The 22,987-nt window shown below is 36.3% G+C and overlaps 1 protein-coding gene across 14 annotated transcripts in view; it reads left to right on the top strand.

The window, feature by feature from the left end:
- Positions 1–22,987, top strand: part of BCL2L13 (BCL2 like 13) — an 88,292-nt gene that overhangs the window by 32,552 nt on the left and 32,753 nt on the right. For 4 of the 14 annotated variants that reach the window (XM_078450255.2, XM_078450254.2, XM_060658946.3 and 1 more), the window contains exon 3: positions 20,222–20,365. In XM_078450255.2, coding sequence (XP_078306381.1) covers positions 20,222–20,365 — 144 coding nt within the window. Of the gene's footprint in view, positions 1–2,868; positions 2,959–7,479; positions 7,637–9,819; positions 9,838–11,738; positions 11,809–13,346; positions 13,369–20,221; positions 20,366–22,987 lie in introns of those variants that run through there. The other 10 variants (XM_078450244.2, XM_078450247.2, XM_078450245.1 and 7 more) reach the window with 8 other exon arrangements.

Here is a 22,987-nt window from a genome sequence, read left to right as displayed (position 1 = left end):
ATGAGCCACCCAGGTGCCCCTATTATAACTTTTATTAAATATTGAGAGCTTGCTGAGCACCAGACATTTTGCACACAGCATTTTTAAAAAAAGTTTTATTTAGGGGCGCCTGGGTGGCTCAGTCAGTTGGGCATCTGATTTCGGCTCAGGTCATGATCTTGCGGTCTCTGGGTTCAAGCCCCACATCAGGCTCTGAGCTGTCAGCACAGAGCCTGCTTCAGATTCTGTCTGTCTGTCTCTCTCTCTCTGCCCCTCCCCCTGCTCATGCTCTCTTTCTCAAAAATAAACATTAAAAAGAAATTAAAAAAAAACAAACCTTATTTATATTTAGAGAGCCCACATAAGCAGGGGAGGGGCAGAGAGAGAAGCCCAAGCACTGAGTCTGTCAGTGCAGAGCCCAAGTTAGGTCTTGATCCCATGAACTGTGAGCTCATGACCTGAGCCGAGATCAAGAGTCGGACGCTGAACCGACTGAGCCACTCAGGTGGCCCTTATTTGAGTACTTTTTAGTCCTTGCTTGACAAATCTACGACTAAGGGAGTATCTCAAATAGTTTGTAATGTGGTCAGAATGATAATAAACTATAAACTCATTGAACAGTATAAGAAAATATGTACTTAAGTGTTAAACTATGTGGCACAGACGAAACTATATAAATGTGCAAATGTCAGTGATGCAGTAGTAATCATTGAACAAGATGTTGTAGAGAAGTACAGAGGCTTAAATTGGTCCTTGACAGAATTTGAGTAATCCGGAAGAAGGAGGGCAGTCTGGGTTAGGTAAAAATGTAGCATGTAATGTCCTTTTTGTTAGTGAAGAAATTGGCAGTTGAGTTCATACTGAGTAGGAGCAGGAATAAATTTTTTTTTAAATGTTTATTTATTTTGAGAGAGAGAGAGGGAGAGAGAAAGAGAGCTGGGGAGGGAAAGAGAGAGGGAGAGAAAGAATCCCAAGCAGGCTGTGTTATCAGTGTGCAGGTAATAAATGGCAAATCCATCTTTCTAAAACTTGCCAGTGGTAGAAAATAGTGATAGAAACAATTGAAAATGTCCTGGAAATATGTCTATAATATATTCTGAGTGGGAGGTGTGGGGTGTCATATTTGGATTCAGTGCTTTAGACAAAATGATAAGGCTCTGCTCCAAATACCCGGGTCAGGAGAAATTAGTAAATTGTAAAGCATCTGGTCTAATTTTCTCCTTCAGAGCTCTTCCCCTTTGTCTCCATTCTGTGTCACAGACCAAGACCTTCTTTTCCTTTTACTGCATGATAATACCTTGTAGGCAGTACTTTTGGCATATTCATAGTTAAGTTGGAGGCTGTATCCTCTTTGGAGGATAATGGGCCTTTTGGGCTGTAGTTTGCATGAAGATGTGAAGATAAAGGACCACGAATATCAATGTTAGAAGGCATTTATCACTTGTCTAGACAACTTTTTGGGTTTCCTTTTGTATTATTATGTCAAAAAGGTTTCTGAGATATTTCCTTCCTAGCTTCCCAACCAGAAGATGAGGAGGACACAGCCCAGATTAATGATTTTATATTCATACTGACCTGAGTTCAATTAACAGCTCCTCCATCATGGGTGGAGCTACCCAAGCCTCAATTTCCTCATCTTTAAATTTAAATATCTTCTAGACCAGTAGCCTTGATAATGACTTTTTTTTTTTTTTTTTAAGTTCTTTTTTTTTTTTTATTTTATTTTTTTTTATTTTTTAATATATGAAATTTACTGTCAAATTGGTTTCCATACAACACCCAGTGCTCATCCCAAAAAGTGCCCTCCTCAATACCCATCACCCACCCTGCCCTCCCTCCCACCCTGCCCTCCCTCCCACCCCCCATCAACCCTCAGTTTGTTCTCAGTTTTTAACAGTCTCTAATGCTTTGGCTCTCTCCCACTCTAACCTCTTTTTTTTTTTTTTTTTTCCTTCCCCTCCCCCATGGGTTTCTGTTATGTTTCTCAGGATCCACATAAGAGTGAAACCATATGGTATCTGTCTTTCTCTGTATGGCTTATTTCACTTAGCATCACACTCTCCAGTTCCATCCATGTTGCTACAAAAGGCCATATTTCATTTTTTCTCATTGCCACGTAGTATTCCATTGTGTATATAAACCACAATTTCTTTATCCATTCATCAGTTGATGGACATTTAGGCTCTTTCCATAATTTGGCTATTGTTGAGAGTGCCGCTATAAACATTGGGGTACAGGTGCCCCTATGCATCAGTACTCCTGTATCCCTTGGATAAATTCCTAGCAGTGCTATTGCTGGGTCATAGGGTAGGTCTATTTTTAATTTTCTGAGGAACCTCCACACTGCTTTCCAGAGCGGCTGCACCAATTTGCATTCCCACCAACAGTGCAAGAGGGTTCCTGTTTCTCCACATCCTCTCCAGCATCTATAGTCTCCTGATTTCTTCATGTTGGCCACTCTGACTGGCATGAGGTGGTATCTGAGTGTGGTTTTGATTTGTATTTCCCTGATAAGGAGCGACGTTGAACATCTTTTCATGTGCCTGTTGGCCATCCGGATGTCTTCTTTAGAGAAGTGTCTATTCATGTTTTCTGCCCATTTCTTCACTGGGTTATTTGTTTTTCGGGTGTGGAGTTTGATGAGCTCTTTATAGATTTTGGATACTAGCCCTTTGTCCGATGTGTCATTTGCAAATATCTTTTCCCATTCCGTTGGTTGCCTTTTAGTTTTGTTGGTTGTTTCCTTTGCTGTGCAGATAATGACTTTTGATTTGTATTTTCTAAGTTAAATAGTTAAAATACTACCCATATTCTAATGGCTTCTCTCTCTCTCTCTCTTTCTCTCTCTCTTTCTCTCTCTCTCTCTCTCTCTCTCTCTCTCTCTCGTAGCTTCACAATCTCTGGATCAAGAAGTTTTATTAAAAATTAAAACTGAAATTGAAGAAGAGCTAGAATCCCTGGACAAGGAAATTTCTGAAGGTCTGTTTATTCTTATTTTCCTAGTTAATTAGTAGACTCAGTTTGGTGTGGTTTACTGTTGGTTTGATATTTTACAGTAGAACATTCTAAACAGTACAGAATTGCATTGGGATAGAATTATAAGGGTGAAACTAGAAGGTATCCTTTTTCTTTCCTGGAGGATAGGTTTATAAATGTTTCCAAACCATACCTGACAGCCTTTTCTGTTGTTAACTAATAGAGTAAACAGTCATTTAATGTAGTTTGATTTGTATTTGGTATTTTTATAGTTAATAACAACATTAAAGGGGAAAATGTAAGTTGCTTCTATGTTTGCATGTATGTATGCTATAGATAGTTGTAATAGTAATATGCATATAATTTTGTAGCCACATATCTTGTACTTAATATTATACCATAAACTTTAAAAATAGTTATTCTGGTTACCTGGCTGGCTTGGTAGAGCATTTGACTCTTTTTTTTTCTTAAGTTTTTTTTTTAAGTTTTTAAATTTATTTTTGACAGACAGAGCCAGTGTGAGCCAGTGTGTGCCCCTAGAGCATTTGACTCTTGATCTCAGGGTTGTGAGTTCAAGGCCCATGTTGGGTGTAGAGCTTACTTAAAAAAAAAAAATAATAGGGGCGCCTGGGTGGCTCAGTTGGTTGAGCATCTGACTTCAGCTCAGGTCATGATCTCACAGTCTGTGAGTTCGAGCCCCGCATCAGGCTCTGTGCTGACAGCTCAGAGCCTGGAGCCTGCTTCAGATTCTGTGTCTCCCTCTCTTTCTGCCCCTCCCTTGCTCATGCTCTGTCTCTCTCTGTCTCAAAAATAAATAAAAACATTGAAAAAATAATAATAACAAAATAAAATACTTAAAAAAACCAGTTATTCTACTAACTGCATGAAATTCCATACATTGAATGAATATTTAGCTAATCATTTCCTTATAATTGAGTGAACATTTGGGTTTTTTCTTAATTTGCTTTCCATAATTAATTGCATTGAATATCTTGCCCAGTGATTTTTTGGTACAGTTTTATATTAAGTTTACCCATATATTTAAATGTTAAAATTAGTAAATTATAAAGATCTGGTCCAATTTTCTCTTTCAGAGCTCTTCCCCTCTGTCTCCATTCTGTACCACAGACTAAGACCTTCTTTTCCTTTTACTGCATGATAATAGCTTGTAGGCAGTACTTTTGGTATGGGTATATTTAAAGGTACCCACTTAAAATGTACAGTTCAGGAGTGCCTGGCTGGCTCAGTTGGTGGAGTGTGCGATTCTTGATCTTGGAGTTGTGGGTTCGAACCCCATGTCAGATATAAAGATTACTTAAAAATAAAATCTTTAAAAAATAAAATAAGATGGGGACACCTGGGTGGCTCAGTTTGTTGAGTGTCTGACTTCGGCTCAGGTCATGATCTCACAGTTTGTGAGTTCAAGCCCCATGTCGGGCTCAGTGCTGACAGCGTGGAGCTTGGAGCCTGCTTCGGATTCTGTGTCTCCCGCACTCTGCCCCTCACCTGCTTGCTCTCTGTCTCTCTCTCCTTCAAAAATAAACATTAAAGAAAATGATTTTTTTACTCTTAAAAAAATGTACAGTTCAGTGGGTTTTAATATATTCATAGAATTATATAATCATTACCACAATCAAAATAGAACATTTTTCACATCCCAAAAAGAAACACTGTACCTATTAATGGTCACTTCCCATTTCTGCTGTCACCAGTCCTTGCCCTCATCCCTGCCCATGGCAAGCACTGATTTGCTTTCTGTCTCTATATTTGTTTGCCTATTATGGATATACACATAAATGGAATCATATACTATGTAGTCTTTTGTGGCTGGCTTCTTTCACTTGGCATAGTGTTTTCAAGGCTTATCCATGTAGTAGCATGTAACAGTACTTCATTCCATTTTACAGTGTGTGAATATACCACATTTTGTTTATCCATTCATCAGTTGATGGACATTTAGGTTGTTTCTACTTTTATATATTATGTATAATGCTGCTGTGAGTATTCTTGGACAAGTTTTTATGTGGATGTATATTGTCCAGTAATTTTTAACAAGAAAAATTATTATAAATCATGTTTATAAATTGGTTCCCTGTTAGTTGAAAGATAAATTTATGAACTAGTTCTCTGTTAGAGAAAGAATATGAATAGAAATTCAAATATTCCAGAAACTTTTTTTTTTTAATTTTTAAAGTTTATTTATTTTGAGAGAGAAAGAGCACAAGCAGGGTAGGGGTGAAGAGAGGAGAAAGGAGAGAGAGGAGAGAGAGAATCCCAAGCAGGCCCAGTGCTGTCAGCACAGCCCGATACAGAGCTTGAATCCAGGAGCCACAAGACCAGGACCTAAGCCAAAAAGATAGACGCTTAACCGACTGAGCCACTCAGGCACCCCCAAATATTCCAGAAACTTAATTTTAGTCTTTTTATTTTCCTTTACCAACATTTTTGAATGGTTAAAGTTCCAAAACAATGTTAAGCCTTTGTCCACTTCTGGTAACAAGTGCTTATGCATGGTAAAATAGGCAGAAGGCAGAAAGGAAAAAAACAACAAAGTTACATGCATTCACTTACTGAAGCCCCATATTATCCTAGACCAATTATTAAAATGGATGCTCTCAAGTTTGCTCACACGCCAGAATTATTGGGAACTTTGCAGCCATTTACATCTTCCATGAAGGCAAGTACTTTATAAAGAAGTATGTAGTTTAGTAAAATTTGCCACCTTCTGGGTGCAAGCCTTAGATTAACGCAGTGAATACATTATGGAGGTTATTAGTAACTTTTGGGAATGGGTGCTAGCTGCTTGCTTTCCTGGGATTTTCTGCTCTGTATCCCATTTGTACCTTGGAGCAACAATAATTCTGCTTGTTCTTCCTCTAGTTATTAGAGTATGGCAGTATAACAAGAAGCTAGTAGTTTGAGCTGAGGAGAGAGAAGCTGTGATTGCTTCTTTTATGTGCAACTCGTGTACTTGTATCACTTGCATAGTTTTAAAATTTATCCACATGCAGGAATATTGAGTTTGAAAGTTCATTTTAACAAGGAAATGAAGGCCGCCTGGTGGTTCAGCAGAGCCTGCTTAAGATTTTCTCTCTCTTTTTCTCTCTTCCTCTGCCCCTCTCTTGCTCGCGTGCACGTGCTGTCTCTTTCTCTCAAAAAAAAAAAAAAAAAAAGCCAAAAAAACCCAAAAGGGAATGAAAGTTCTAGAATTGTTGAATCACTGTATTGTATACCTGAAACTAGTATAACTCTGTATGTTAACTCTATTGGAATTAAAATAAAAAACTTTGAAAAAAAGGAATGAAGAGCACCAGGTAGTGCAGTAGGTTAAGCTTTCGATTTCAGCTCAAGGCATGATCTCATCGTTTATGAGTTTGAGCCCCAGTTTGGGCTCTCTCCTGTCAGTGCAGAGCCTGCTTTGGATCCTCTGTCTCCCCCTCTCTCTCTGTACCTCCCTTGTGCTCTTGCTCTCTCTCAAAAATAAATAAACATTAAAAATAATAATAAAAAATAAAAAAAGGGATGAAAGTAATTGACTCATCCTGTAAGGTAGAGTAAGCTGATTAGAGTCTGATTTAAGAAGTGCCACATTTTGGGGCGCCAGGGTAGTTCAGTTGGCTGGGTGACTGACTTTTCAGCTCAGGTCATGATGTCATGGTTTGTGAGTTGGAGCCCCACATTGGCCTCTGGAGCCCCACATCAGGGGCTTGAGATTCTCTCTCTCCTTCTCTCTTTGCCCACCACCCCCATCCCCATGTGCCCTCTCTCTCTCAAAATAAATAAACTTAAAAAAAAAATAGGTGCCACATTTATAAAGGTAAAAACAAAATCTTAAAAACAACATATAAGGTGAGGGGCACCTGGGTGGCTCAGTTGGGTAAGCATCTGACTTCAGCTCAGGTCATGATCTCACAGCTTGTGAGTTTGAGCCCCACATCGGGGTCTATGCTCATAGCTCAGAGCCTGGAGCCTCCTTCGGTTTCTGTGTCTCCCTCTCTCTCTCTCTCTCTCTCTCTCTGCCCCTTCCCCACTCATGCTCTGTCTCCCTCTGTCTCTCAAAAATAAAGAAACATTAAAAAAAAACCATACAAAGTGGGATGATAGAGCTAGGAGTTGCCTTTCATTTATCATTCTTACTTGAAATTGGTTTGTAGTAACATACTAAATTGGCTTGTGTATTTTAGCATGTCCGTTTAGTCTTTTTGTTCTCCTAAAACTAAGATTTTCCATAAAAATCTTTCCTTTAAAATTTTTTTTAAATGTTTATTTATCTTGAGAGAGAGAACATGAGCGAGCGAGCAAGCAAGCAGAGAAGGGGGAGAGAGGGAGAGAGAAAATCCCAAGCAGGCTCCGTGCTGTCAGTGCAGAGCCTGACTCAGGGCTTGATGTCACGAACTGTGAGATCGTGACCTGAGCTGAGATCGAGTTGGATGTTTAACTGACTGAGCCACCCAGGTACCCGCCCTGTAGCACAACTTTTGATATTATGTATTAAAATTGATTTTTCTTTTACCCTGTCTTCAGCCTTTACCAGCACAGGCTTTGACCGTCATACTTCTCCCGTGTTCAGCCCTGCTAACCCAGAAAGCTCAGTGGAAGACTGCTTGGCTCATCTTGGAGAAAAAGTATCGCAGGAACTGAAAGAGCCTCTACAAAAGGCATTGCAGATGCTCCTCAGCCAGTGAGTTACTCTTGCTGAGGGGGAAGGTGGTTCTCTAAGTAGTCTCTGGATCTCTCAGGCAGCACTGGATTAGTTAAGGCTTTGTTTTAGATGAACAGTGTCCCTTCTTCTACTTTTCTTCACTTTTTCTTTCTTTTGCTTTCCTAAAGCATCTCTGTGTTTTAAGTGACAACTTTTACATCAAAGTGGTAATTTAACTCTTTCAGCATGGAACAGTTGATTGATCATTTGTGTTTACTTGTTGACCTGTCAGGTTTCAACAAATGCTTTAACTGCTTTGTAAATATAAATATAAGCTATTTCACTTGTCCTGACCACTTTTTACTACCATTCTGTCTAGTGGCCAACATAAATGTAAGGGTTAGGGCTTTATGCATTGTAATATGGGGTTAGCATCATATCAGTATTTTAGGTATCCCAAATGTGTCTAAACTTTGGGCTTGTCCATGGAACTACTGCCACGTTTTTATAGTGGGAACTTCTCTACTATGGTTTTGATCATTAAAGCTAAAGGCAAGAAGCTCCTAGTGAAAGTATATTAAAATAGAACCAAGTCATTTATTGTAAATCTCAAAATTTCTTTTCCTCTAATTCTTGCTGAGAATCATTAAGGAATTGGTATGAATTAGAAAAAATTTGTTTTAGTGAAGAATGATATCTAAAACAGGATGAAGAACTGGTTTCTTCACTAAAAGGGTCAAAATTCAGATGCTAAATTACTGCTATAAGGTAATTCCTTACTTTCACGTAGGCAAACTTTGTGTGTTACTGTTTATTAGAAGGAAGCACTTTGCATTTAAGGAAAATTCAGTTTGTTTCTGCATATTCTGGTGACATGAGCAAATGTAAAAATCCAAATTACGTGTAGGACACTGAAATGAAAATCATGTTTGGATTTTCTTAATTTTATATAAATGTGAAGAGAAGATTATGGGTGTCAGAAAATAGATAGGAAATTTGGATGGACAGCAGTAGCTTTTAGAGTGTTCTGTGGAGCCTTTAGGGGCCCTGAGAAGGTAAGGGATGGGGTGAGTGGGTGGAACTTGTTAGGCCTTCTCCTGCTTCTTAAACCAGAATAGCTATCTTTTCATGTATTTTATATATCAAGGGTTAATGTAAGATTTGAAGAAACCTACTGTTTTGCCAAAAACAAAAAAATTTTTAGAAGCTATTGGGACGTGGAGTAAAATAACTGAGTAGTAGAAGGGAAAACATTGCATTTCTAGCTTGGATATAAACTATTAGTGGCTTTAAGAAAACCATTTCTTTCTACGTCTAAATTTCCCCACCTATTAATTTCAACTTTACTGGGATATTATAAACACTCTGAAGAACAGTGTTATATAGGTAAAGTATTTTTTTTTTTTTTGGCATCCTTTTCATAATCTAGAGGAAATACTGATATCTTCTCACTGCAAAGTAGATTATATTTTAAAATACACATTTAGGTGAATACTTGGTGATTTTTTTCGCCCAAACCCTGAATACTGAAATAATTATTTATTTGTTTGTTTTAAGATTTTATTTTTAAGTAATCTCTACACCCAATGTGGGGCTCTAACTCACAACCCTGAGATAAAGAGTTACACGTTCCACTGATTGAGCCAGCCAGGCGCCCTTGACATAATTATTTTTTAAATTGGTACCTCTGGTACCAATCAGAGTCTGGCTTCTTTATGAATAAATTTTTTTCAGTAATTTACTCTTGAAAGTTGTTAAGCTCTGTTACTAATACCTTAAAAATAGCTAATTGATGATGGACTAGAAGTATTAAACAGGTTGGTGAGAATAATATTTAAGGTGGAAAATACCACCTACTCCAAACAGTTTTGTTCAAGTAGGAAGTTAATCCAGAATGCTTCATAGAGTCAAGCACCAGCATTTTGAAAAGGTTTCCTCCTGCCCCTTTTTCTTCTTTGCTCTGTTCAAATAGCTCATTAGATAGGGCTGATTTTTCAGCTACTTGCTTTTCTATGTATTAAATTTCCTTTGAATATTTTAATCTGCTGGATCTTTTATGTGCATATATGTGTGTACATATAATGATTCAAATCATGTTTCATTCTGAAGGATGCTAAAATACTCTAGCCTGATAGACAAACTACCAATAAGGACTACTGTGACCCACAGCAGCCTCAAACAGCTCAGGAAAGGAAGTGAAGGGACTGATATACACGAGTAAAGCTTCAGGGAGAATATAGGTAGGTAGACTATATAGTATCAAGTTCAAGTTTTATAACTACCTGGTTTTTAGTGTAGGGCTTCTAAAAAATTCTAAGCTTACTTTAATGGTAATGTAGTATCAGGAAGGTAGTACATAACATCTTATTAAAGAGGTCACCCATGCATCTTACCTCCTTGCAGCATCACTGCAGAATTAATTTGATATTGACTTGTATAAAAGAATGATACCTGTGTCATCAGAACTGTTTTCTGAAGTATGTAGACCAGCTCTGTACAATAGATACAATGCAAATCACATATATGTAATTTAAAGTTTTGTAGCAACCATATTAAAAATTGAGATTTTAATATATTTTATTTAACCCAATATATTCAAAATATTAGTTTTAACATGTACTCAATATAAATATATTAATGAGCTATTTTACATTCTTTTTTCCTTACTAAGTCTTAGAAATCTAGTGTGCATATTGCATTTTCAATATATCACTAGCCACATTTCAAATTAAAAAATTTTTTTTTTTACATTTATTTATTTTTGAGAGACAGAGAGAGACAGAGCACAAGTGGGGGAGGGGCAGAGAGAGAGAGAGAGGGAGACACAGAACCCAAAGCAGGCTCCAGGCTCTGAGCTGTCAGCACAGAGCCCTATGTGGGACTCGAAACCACAAACCGTGAGATCATGACCTGAGCTGAAGTCAGACACTTAACCGACTGAGCCACCCAGGTGCCCCAGTCACTAGCCACATTTCAAATGGTCATTAGCTGTTTGTAGTGTCTAGACATTATTGTGTCATGTGTCACAATCCTAATTAAAATACGAATAGTGTGGCCTTTGGACCCAGAGCTAGCTGGGTGTGAATTCCTACATTGCTGCTTGCTAGCTGTGTGGATTGGGGATAGTCTCTTCGCTTTTCTGAGCTTCAATTTCCTAATGTGTAAAATGATGATAGGTAATATAAAATACAAACATATAAAAATATAAAACTGAACAGTAGGCTACCAATAAGTGGTAGCTATCATCAATATTAAATATTCTTAGGCTGAAGAGATCACAGACCAGATTCAGAGTAGAAATGCCTTTGGAATGGATTTCAAAATCCTATAAAAGCAAGATTTACATATATGTTAATACTTTGCCCACAAAAGTTGGGGAGGTAAATTTTATTAAATCTAATATTCAAGCTATTGATGCTTTCATATGCTACTTGGTACCAAGTATTTTTGTTGTTGTTAATTTGTACATGAAACCAACCATGTCTTACACATAGTGCCTAAAACCCTCAATAAATTAGTGAGTGTTGTCATCCTTCAGTGATTTGAGATTTTGGTATGACTAGAACTTACATGGAAATGATCAGAAAGGCTTATCTCTGCCCTCCAGGATTTTATGTCATAAGACTCCAAGTTAAAAACAGAGCTCCATTTACTGCCCTAGTTTATTCCAACTCCTTATATCCTCAATTGGAGAAGTCTTTCAGTGACATGTGTCTTTAATTTTTAAGTGTTTTAAATTTTTTGCCTTTTAAAAAAGTTAAATTTGTGCTTTTAATTTTATTAATGAGATCATTTTGTTACTATTTGATCTTATTTTAATAACCCAAGTGTTTGTTTATCTGCAACATGGAAATCCTGTTGGATAAGTTTCAATTATTTTAAAAGTGTGATTGTTTATCTTGCTGTGTTGTTAACTGCTTTCCCAAGCTGGTAGCATACCTCTCAGCCTATAGGGAGTGATTGAAGAGAAATGCATACCAAATGTTAAAAGCCACATCTCATACAAAACAATACGTGGAATATATTCTTGGGTACTTTAGCAAAAAGTTCAACAGCAGAATAGTGATTGTATATTTATTCATCTGGAAATTTAGAATTTTCCTTCTTTGTGACCCAGACTTTTAAAAAAAAATCTCTACAGGCCAGTGACATATCAGGCATATCGGGAATGTACACTGGAGACCACAGTTCATGCCAGCGGCTGGAATAAGGTATTAACCAAATTATCTTTTCTCTTACAAAATTTTAGTGTGTTGATAAAGTGCAGGAGAAATTGCTAACGTCATAGAAGTGAAAACTGTTAGAGCTCATTATTTAATGCATAAATCCAATTGTGTAAGTGGATGTTTTTGATTAAAGTGGTTTTTTGGTTAATGCTACAAGTTTTTGGTTGGCCCAAAAATATGTGTCCCATAGTGTGCCGGTCTTCCTATCTGTTCTCAATTTTTCATCATTTCTTCATTTTTCTATATTGGATATGACATTTATCTCCAGATGGTTATTTGTTACCCTGTGTGTATGTCTTGCAGTAGAAAAGAATAAGAGCTTCACATGGGAGACCACTTCTTCTGGTTTTCTCTTTCTCTCTTTCTGTCTCTCTCTTTTGTTTTTTTGTTTTTTTATTCCTCTGGTTCTCTTAAATGAGTAATACCATTTATGTTTACAAGGTATCTCATGTCACATCTCATTGGATCATTACAACCATCTTCTGCAGAGAGCAGAATGGACTTTATTACCTTTTGTTTTGTTATTTTTTTATTTAGTTAGATCAGGTGAGTAATCAGAGAAAAAAGTTAAATGAATTGTCCAGGACCCCTTGGTTAGGAAATATTGGAACCAGCACTAGAGCTGAGATCTCAGATCTTCTGATCCCAGCTTTAGTGTTTTTTCCACTGTATCATACTGCTTATCTATGATCTCAGAGTGTATTATCTATTTATCACCTTGAAAAGGCAGAAAGTCTCAGGGGATGCAATATAGGAAGGCTCAGCTCAGGAAGAAGTGTGGCCCTTAGTGATATTGTGCTAGGAATAAGAAAATTCAGTAGAATTACTTTTATAAATAGGCACGTCTACTCTGAATTTAAGTTTTTATTTCAGACAACAATTCCATATATCCATATATATTCCGTATATCATCACAACAGTTGCACTCCTTAATCTCCATCACCTATTTAAAAAAAAATTTTTTTAATGTTTATTTTTGAGAGAGAGAGAGAGAGAGAGAAAGAGAGACAGAACATGAGTGGGGGAGGGGGAGAGAGAGAGGGAGACACAGAACTCAAAGCAGGCTCCAGACTCCATGCACAGAGCCCAACGTGGGGCTCGAACTCATGAACCACGAGATCATGACCTGAGCTGAAGTTGGACACTTAACCAGCTGAGCCACCCAGGTGCCCCTCCCCATCACCTATTTAACCCATCCCCCCACCCCTGCCCCTCTACTCAGAATTGTTAATAGTATGAGTCCAATCATATGACCTTACTACCTAATTGATGAGTATTATTTTTATTCACCTTATAATACAGGCTTTAGAAACATTATAGTGTAATAATTATCATCATAGTCTTTGTAACTGGACTTGTTTCAAATATCAGCTTTGCCACAGACTTAGATGCATATCTTTGGACAGTCCATTAAGTTCTCTAAATCTTAATTTTCTTGTTTTTTTTAAATTGTTATTTATTTAAGTAATCTCTATACCCAACATGGGGCTGAAACTTACAACCCTGAGATCAAGAGTTGCTTGCTCTTCCAACTGAGCCAGCCAGGTACCCCTCTAAATCTGAATTTTCATATACATAAAATGGACCTAATAATAACTTATAAATTTTACTAGATTTAAATGACATAATATAGTTAAATGCTTATTTAGCACATTGCCTGGCACCATAGTAAGCACTCAGTAAACAGTGACTATTAACATTACATTTAACACCTAAGAACTTGTTCTCAAATAGTCACTATTATGGATGGGGTTCTACTATGTTATTTAACTACAAATAACTTATTTAAGAAGTTTGTTTTATTTCCTTTCTTGGAATAAAAAAACCCTCTTATTTGGATGTTTGAAATAGATTTGTTTGTTATATAAATAAAAATGAGCTTAGTTATGATATATTTCTTAGTATATCAAATAACACATATTTAGTTACCTAATATTACTAGCCTTCTTCCCCTATTTTATGTTATCTTTCTGTCATTCTTGACTAGTAACTGTTAATCAATTCTTGTATGTTCTCCTCCCCTTGATCCTGTGGTTATCCTAAAAAAAAAATCTGAGTAAACCCCAGACTTCATTATTTTGTCTTCACCCATCTAATTTTTCCATTCTCTGCTTCATTTTAGTCTCTCATCTGGACCAAAGGCCATGGCTGTGGCTTGAATACCTCATGTAAATGAGGCATGCCAGTTAGAGCATTACTTGCTCTGCTGAATCCATTATTACTCTCGTATTAAGTCCTCTAGGGCTGAAAAGAATATGGCTGTCTGGTAGGTAAAGAAAGCTCAAATGAAACACCCATCAGAGAGAAGAGAGTAAAATGTTCACAGAGCATGCCACATTAGGGATAAACTGAATATCAGTTTATCGTACAGGGATTCTAAAAGCATCTTGGTAGAATACTCTTTATATCAAAAGAAGAGGAAAAATGTTGGTCACAAACCTGTATTAATAGTTTTTTTTTTTTTTTCATGTTTAACAGTCTTTAATTCAAATGTGAAAGTTCAGTACAAGCCATTTATAGGACTTGAGACTTGTTCTTTTAAAAACAAGAATGGAGGAATGCAACAAAATGATCTTTCCACTTTTTCTTCAGAAACTTTCAAAGAAAGGATGGATCATAGGGCAATAAAGATCCATTTAGTCATACCCACTTTTTCCCCCTACCAAGTCTTTCACCCATTCCATAATTTTAATACACATTCCTGAAGGAAGATTTACTGTTAAGCTTGCTTACTTAATCATTTAAAAATACTTAGCACCAGCTTGCTTCCTATAATGGCAAACAAATCAAATCGTGAAACTACTTCAATATGCATTTCTTCTTTTTAAACCAAGGGGGTACTTATTTGTAGAAAGCAATGCTTAGCCTACAGATACATTTCCCAGAAATGGCATATGCCATTCAAAGGCCTAGATACGCTCATGCTTTCAAACGGAATACCTAGCCTAATGTGCATACAAGCATGAATGGCAAAGTTGAAGATCAATATTATAACTATTTTTTCTATTTATTTGAAGCATAGTAAAGGAAAAATTGGTACACTTTGGAAATTCAGTGGTGTAATAGTATGATTCTTTAGGAAAAGAAAGTACATATATAAATGTAAGTATGTATGGGGCGCCTAGGTGGCTCAGTCATTTAAGCATCCGACCTTTGGTTTTGGCTCAGGCCATGATCTCACAGTTGGGTTCCTCAGCGCTGACAGTGCCAGGCCTGCTTGGGATTCTCGGTCTCCTCTCTCTGCCCCTCTCCGCCCCTCTCCGCCCCTCTCCGCCCCTCTCCGACTTGCGCTGTCTCTGTCTCTCTCAAAATAAATAAATAAACTTAAAAAAAATGTAGGTATGTGTATGCCTAGAAAAATAATTGAAATATGTGCCAAAATATTAAATAATATGTAGTAATTATCTCCAAATTATAGGTTCTTTTATTTCTCTCCACCACCCCTACATGGGTATTGTTTTTTCCCTATGTACTTATCTGCTTCTGAGGAAAAAAAAAAAACCATCAAAGAGAAGAAGCCTTGAAATGCTTAGCTTTACCTTTTCTTGGGGGTATAGACTCTGCCAGAAATACAGTTATGCTCAAGTGCGTGTGCCATTGGACTGCTAACTATAATTATGTTACTTGTAAAATTCCATAACTGGTTATGGCACATTCATAATCACTGTATTTTTTTACCTTGAATGTAAATGGCATCCAGAGATACACCACACTTTACATCTTATCTTATTGCCTTCTATTTTTCTCACTCTCCTTATATCCTTTTTGTTAAACCAAACATTGTAGGGGCACCTAGCTGGCTCAGTTGGTAGAGCGTGCGACTCTTGACCTCAAGGGTATAGGTTTGGGCCCCACACTGGGTGTAGAGATTACTTAAAAACAAAATCTTTAGGGGCACTTGGGTGACTCAGTCAGTTAAGCATCCAACTTCAGCTCAGGTCATGATCTCACAGTTCGTGAGTTTGAGCCCCACATTGGGCTCTGTGCTGACAGCTCAGAGCCTGGAGCCTGCTTCAGATTCTGTGTCTCCTCTCTCTCTGCCCGTCCCCTGCTTACACATGTGTTCTCTCAAAAAAGTTAAATAAATAAACCTTAAAAAAAAAATCTTTAAAAAAAAAAATAATAAAATAGAATAAACATTGTAACTGTAAAAAGAGAACCAGCTATAGTGTTAGTACGTACTGTTCATAGTATAATAAACTTTAGAAAAATAATAGCAAAAATAAAAATAAATATATTTGCCTTGGTTAATTTTTAGTGGCATATTTAATCACTAATATTTAAAATCTTTATTATTAAAATTTCAAGCATACGCAAAATCACTCAGCTTCAATAAGTATCAACATATGGCTGGTCTTGTTTCATCTATTTCCCCCGTACTCTTCTCACTCTCCCTGCAGATTACTTTGAAGTAGACCCTAGATATCATTTTTTAAAAATATTTTTTAAAAGGTTTTATTTATTTATTTTGAGAGAGAAGGAGAGAGCATATGGGTGCATGAGCAGGGGTGGGGAAAAGAGAGAGGGAGAAAGAGAATCTCAAACAGGCTCTGTGCTGTCAGTGCAGAGCCTGGCACAGGGCTTGATCTCACATGAGCTCATGACCTGAGCCTAAATCAAGAGTCAGATGCTTAACTGACTGAGCCTCCTAGACGCCTCTCCTAAATATCATTTTTTCATAAATATGTTAATATGTATTTTAAGGATGATATATCCCTTTTTTTAACCAACTGATAATACCACTATTTTACCTCAAAATATGAACAATAATTCTGTCATCACATAATCTATTCACTATTCAAAATTTTCCACTTGTCTCATAAAGGTATTTTTCTAAGATGATTTGTTTGAATTGGGATCCAGACAAGGCCCATGCATTGCATTTGGTTGATAATTCTCTTGTCTTTACTTTAAAAAAAAAAATTAGTATATAATTCATACCATAAAATTTACCATTTTAAAGTATATAGTTCAGTGGTTTTTTTAGTACATTCACAGAGCTGTACAGTCATTTCTACCATCTGATTCTGGAATGTTTTTATCTTTCCATAAAGAAACCCAGTACTTAGTAGTAGTCACTCTCCATTTCCTGTTCCTCTCAGCCCCTGGCAACATTACTGTCTTTTTAAATTTGCCTATTCTGGATATTTCATATAAATGTGATCATGTAACACGTGACTTAAGTGTCTTTTAATATGTAGGCTTATCCTCCCTCTTGTGTTTTTCTTTACTTACAAGTTATTTCTCTTAAATTTCCTACTTTCTGGATTTTATTGACATCATTGAGATGTCACTTAACGTTCTTCTGTATCTATATTTCCTTTCCCTTGGTAGGTAGATCTAGAAGCCTAATCATATTTAGGTTTAATCTTTTTGGCAAGAATACTTCATTGGTCGTGTTCCCTATTTCCTGTTGCATTACACTGTGTGATACATAATGCCTGGTAGTCTCAAATTTTATTTTGAGATAGATAGGACAAACATTCAAACCTAATCAATTGATTAGATACAGATAAAATTTGTGGGATATGACATTTATTAGAATTGTTAAGTTATAGCATGGTTACTGAATAGTAGATTGATGGATCAAAATATGTATTTTATAATCACAAATATCTATTCTGCTGGAAGAGACCCTTGACGCTGTAAACTAGTATATTTTATTTCTGCACCAGGCAAGCTCATATATTCTTTAATAAAAAGATAATGTTGTTAGCAAAGTCTAACCTATTGGAGGAAGGTGCCATATAGTACATATGAGGAGACAGTAAATGGAGGTATTCCTTTTTGTTGGTCAAAATTGCTTTAGCATTTCTTTACCAAAGTTATTAGAGGAAAAAATAACTTCTATGTTTTTGGGGATTACTATCATTTAGCAAAGAAATGATTTACAGAGAGGAATTCAAAGACTAAGACTATTTGGTTGCTTTTGAGTCCTAGAGATATGAATAGTGGAGACCTTCTAGGGATGGATGCTTGGGGATCCAGGTTTTTTTTTAAACACTTTCTTTAGTACTGTGGGAACGCAAAAAAAACTATTGGGTATAAGGTGATAAGTATTGCCGATAGTACGTTGCCAAGTTGATGGAATTGGTTGTAGAAATAACTCATGAAGTTTTGTGTGTGATCACAAAAATTACAGGGCAAGTGAGTTTAACTATATTAAGACCATCTAAATTATACATAAAAGATAGTGGGCTTGGAAGTCCCCATATAGGTCCTTGAAGATAGTATGTCAAATAGGTAAAATAGAGCATGTATCACCAAGAGTGTTACAGTTAGAATTTGTTAGTCCTGTAAAATAACATTTCTGCACTCTGGTTACTGAGTTGCAAGAAAGATATAATTGGGTTGGAGAAGATCTGGGAAGGAATAACTTAAATGATTAAAGCAATGGAAGAATGGCCATGTGAAGAACAGACTAAAAGATTAGTAAATTTCAGCCTAAAAAGTATAGTGAACGAGAGGTAATATGATTAAGGACTGAAATTAAGACAGTAGTGAAAGCGGATTACAGATTTATCTCTAGACGATTACATAGTAAAACTAGGGCATCTACTTTTTGATATATGAAAGATAAATTTGGAACAAATAAAAATAAGTATTATATAGCAAGTATAAAGTGTTTACAACTCATTTCCCTAAGACATAATAGAGCTTAAATATGAATAACTTTAAAATATTTCATATTTGTAGATTATTAGGGGAATTTAGAATGTTTTGAGGTACAGAACATTGCAGGCCTTTGAAGTTGATATGATCTAAGTCAGACTGATCAACAAGCTGTACCTTACTGCTTCTGCTAAGACAAAATACTGGATCTAGATGAACAATAGGTTTTTGGGTGTTTTTTTGTTTGTTTGTTTGTTTTTAGTAGTATGACATGTTTTCTAATTGTGAAGAAAGCCTAATATATATATTCTTTATAGCCCTATTAGCCCTATACCCCTCCATTAGTGTTAAGAAGGAGTTTTTAAGTATATTTTGGACTGGAGTTCTTTTACAATATTAAAAAAGGAAGATGTGTGTTTGTTGCATTCTTTCTTTCAGTCTTTGAAATAGATTCCCTCAGGACTACTTTTACTTGAAAGCCAAAGAATATTAGTAAGGCTATAAACTCATTGTCTTTTCTGTTTGTCCTCTTCTGCAGAAATATTTTGTTAATCCTCAGTTATTACTTTGGCAATTCAGTAATAAGGAACTGGAATTGGTTTCATTTCCTTTTGCATTCCTTTTCCAGGAATGTGGAGCCTTCTTGATGTTTTAGACTAAAGGGATTGCATGCAGATGGTTAATTGAAAATGGTTTGTTCTGGGCGCCTGGGTGGCTCAGTGGGTTGAGCGGCCGACTTCAGCTCAGGTCATGATCTCATAGTCCGTGGGTTCGAGCCCCGCGTCAGGCTCTGTGCTGACAGCTCAGAGCCTGGAGCCTGTTTCAGATTCTGTGTCTCCCTCTCTCTGACCCTCCCCTGTTCATGCTCTGTCTCTCTCTGTCTCAAAAATAAATAAACGTTAAAAAAAAATTAAAAAAAAAAAAAAGAAAATGGTTTGTTCTTTTCAGTGTGCAGCTGTTTTTGGAAGGCAAGGGGCTCTAGCACGACTCTGTCATAAATTTGATGGTTTTTAAATATTGAGCAATAAGGTTATTTGGAATGATAATAATACCTCCTTAGATTTTTGATGACTTTTTATAAAATAGCTGATAATTTTGAAAGTTTTTATTTTCAAATAGATAATAAAAGAACATGGTACAAAATGCAATAAGTACAGAGAGATACGTACTGAAAACTATTTTCCTACCCTATCACCAGTTACTTCCTTCTTTTCTTAGGCTGCCACTATTACCAGTTTTTTATATATTTTTCCAGAGATACTATAGAATTATGCAAGCGTGTGTGTAATGTGTGTGTGTGTGTGTGTGTGTGTGTGTGTGTGTGCGCGCGCTTTAAACACAAATGTACCATTATTATACACGCTCTCCTATAACTTTTCTCATGAAAATAAGTCTTGGTGATTGGGCAGTAAATAATCTAATTCTTTTTAACAACTATATAATATTTTACCAAAATTGATTTAACCAGTCCCTGTTGGGTTGTTTTCAGTCTTTTGCTATTATAAATAATACTTTCAGTGAATTTCCTATACATGTTTCACATAAACACACATTCACAGGAGCCCAGTTATTTTCATATAATGATAATTTCCACCACCTTATGGTATAAAAATCTACATGCAGTATTCACAGACATTCTAGTAGGGGGTCAATGTTTTATTCCTTTATTGTGATAAAAATGAGATTCTATAATGATGCATCCAAGTATCATTTTCTGGTAGTCAACATATAAAATGAATTATAAGAATTTCTGTTTGTTTTTTACTCTCTCATCTTTTCATTGAAGATTTTGGTGCCTCTGATATTGCTACAACAAATGCTTTTGGAGTTGACAAGACGTGGTCAAGAGCCTCTGAGTGCATTGCTGCAGTTTGGTGTGACGTACCTGGAGGACTATGCTGCAGAGTACATCATTCAACAAGGTGGCTGGGTATGAGCTGTTGTGTGTTTTCTTATCTTTAAAAAAAGGTTAAGCTACTCATGGTGCTTGTTTTTATCAACATAGGTTTAATATCAATATTATTTAATATTATTTAATATTGATTGCATGATGATAGCAAAGCAAGACTATTAATACAGTTTCGCTATTAAGATTTTACTTAGAGTAATGTGATAGTTGGTGTTTTTAAATAGTTCTTTTAAGTAGTTCTAATTATGAAATATTTTGTACTAACAAAAAACGTATAAATAATTAAGAGGAATAATAAAGTGAACGCCTATGTATTTGCCAGCTCATTTGAAGAAAAGAACACAGCAAACATGTTTGGATCCTTTCATGTGCCCCTCCTAGATTCCAGCATGCTTCTACCTACTTCACAAGGATAGCTTCTATTCTGAAATTTGTTTTTTTAATAGCTTAGCCATGTGTGTATGTATATATATATATATATATAATGAGGATATGTATATATGAGGTATATATAATATATATATATAGTATATATATATAGTATATATATATAGTATATATATAGTATATATAATATATAATGAGGTATATATAATATATATAATGTATACATGTATATATGTATGTATATGTATATATATGTATATTATATATACCACACATACCTAGACAATATATTACTTTGTACATTTTTAACTTTATGTGAATAATACCACATTAAATGTATTTTTCTAAACTTGCTTTTTTTTCGCACAGTGTTACATTCTTGAGACTGTCCTAGGTCATTGTTTCTGAATTATTTTTTTCTTTCTCAGTCCCCTATGGATCCTTTTTTAGACATTTGTATCCTAATCATCTCCCTCCTTTCCCATGAAATTTTAATACCATAGATGTAAGTGTATTTATGTACTGTTGCCCTCTGGAGGGCCACAAGCGATTGTAATACCTAAGATTCCCCCATCTTGCCAAACCAGTTTTAACCCTCGAAATCATCCACACTGAGAATATATGATCTAGGTCAATGTATTGGCTGGTGTTTGGTATTCCATTGTGTAAATATATCACACAATTTATTCATCTATTATCTTGTCAGTAGACATTTTCACCTTTTTGCTATTACAAATATTGCTGTTAAGAACATTGTTATACATATGTATACGAGTTTCTCTGAGTATATACTTGGGAGTAGAATTTCTGGGTCTAAGAGTATAGACATGTTCAATTTACAAGATAATGCCAAAGTGCTTTCCAAAGTGGTTTTCCAACGTACACTCTGTCAGCAGTACATAAGAATTTTTTGTTGCTCTTCATCTTCTCTAATACTTAATATTGTCAGACTTCTTAATTTTTAAATTTTTTTTTTTTCAACGTTTTTTATTTATTTTTGGGACAGAGAGAGACAGAGCATGAACGGGGGAGGGGCAGAGAGAGAGGGAGACACAGAATCGGAAACATGCTCCAGGCTCCGAGCCATCAGCCCAGAGCCTGACGCGGGGCTCGAACTCACAGACCGCGAGATCGTGACCTGGCTGAAGTCGGACGCTTAACCGACTGCGCCACCCAGGCGCCCCAGACTTCTTAATTTTTAAAATCATTTGTAATCTTTTAAAATAAGATTATTTTGTAATAAGTTTAGATTCACAAAAATGTATAAAGTGTTCCTGTATATCCTCCACCCAGGTTTTCCTAGTGTTAATATCTTACTCAGCTATGGTACCCTTATCAAATTGACTTTTCCATATTGATTTCATATCCAGCAAATTTGTTGAACTGTATGATTATCCTCATTATTTATCTCCAGGTTTCTTTGGGTCGGTCTTCTACTTTGAAAATCGTACTGTCTGTGAATGATGATAATTTTTTTCCTTGACAAGTCTCTTTTAAATTTATTTATTACACTTACTGCACTAATCAGAATCTCCAGTACAGTATTAATGAAATTGGTATTAGAACTCATCCTTGTCTTTTTCCTGATGTTAAAATGAGTGCTTTTAATTGTTTTACCATTTAGTTGTATCAGTCTAACATGAGTGAGGTTGGCTTGTAATTTTCTTGTATGTCTTCAGTTAAAAAAAAATTTTTAATGTTTATTTTTGAGAGAGAGAGAATATGTGCATGCATGTGCATGTGAGTGGGGGAAGAGCAGAGAGAGAGGGAGACAGAGGATCTGAGGCAGGCTCTGCACTGCACTGATAACAGTGAGCCCAGTGTGGGGTTCAAACCCAGGAACGGTGAGATCATGACTGTTAGGGTCAGGCTTCCGGCAGGGTAAAGACAGGAGTCAGAGGCTAAGAAATTTTAGTAGTCAAAGGCTTTATTGGGAACTAAGGTCTCGGGCGAGGTTCCGTGACTCAGGGAGAGAGAGAGAGAGAGAGAGAGAGAGAGAAAGAGAGAGAGAGAGACTGACTCAGGGAGAGAGAGAGAGAGACTCAGGGAGAGAGAGAGAGACTCATGGAGAGAGAGAGAGAGAGACTCAGGGAGAGAGAGAGAGAGAGAGAGAGAGACTCAGGGAGAGAGAGAGAGAGAGAGAGACTCAGGGAGAGAGAGAGAGAAAGAGAGAGAAAGAGAAAGAAAAGTCAGGGAAGTCGCGCCGGGTGTGTGGTAGGGTTTTTAAGCTGCAGCGGTTCGCAGTTTAGGTCCGCG

The sequence above is a fragment of the Panthera onca genome, chromosome B4 (assembly GCF_046562875.1).
Source record: "Panthera onca isolate mPanOnc1 chromosome B4, mPanOnc1 haplotype 2, whole genome shotgun sequence".
Lineage (NCBI taxonomy): Eukaryota > Metazoa > Chordata > Mammalia > Carnivora > Felidae > Panthera > Panthera onca.
Note: the sequence above shows the minus strand (reverse complement) of the source record. Positions and strands in the feature narration are given on the sequence as shown.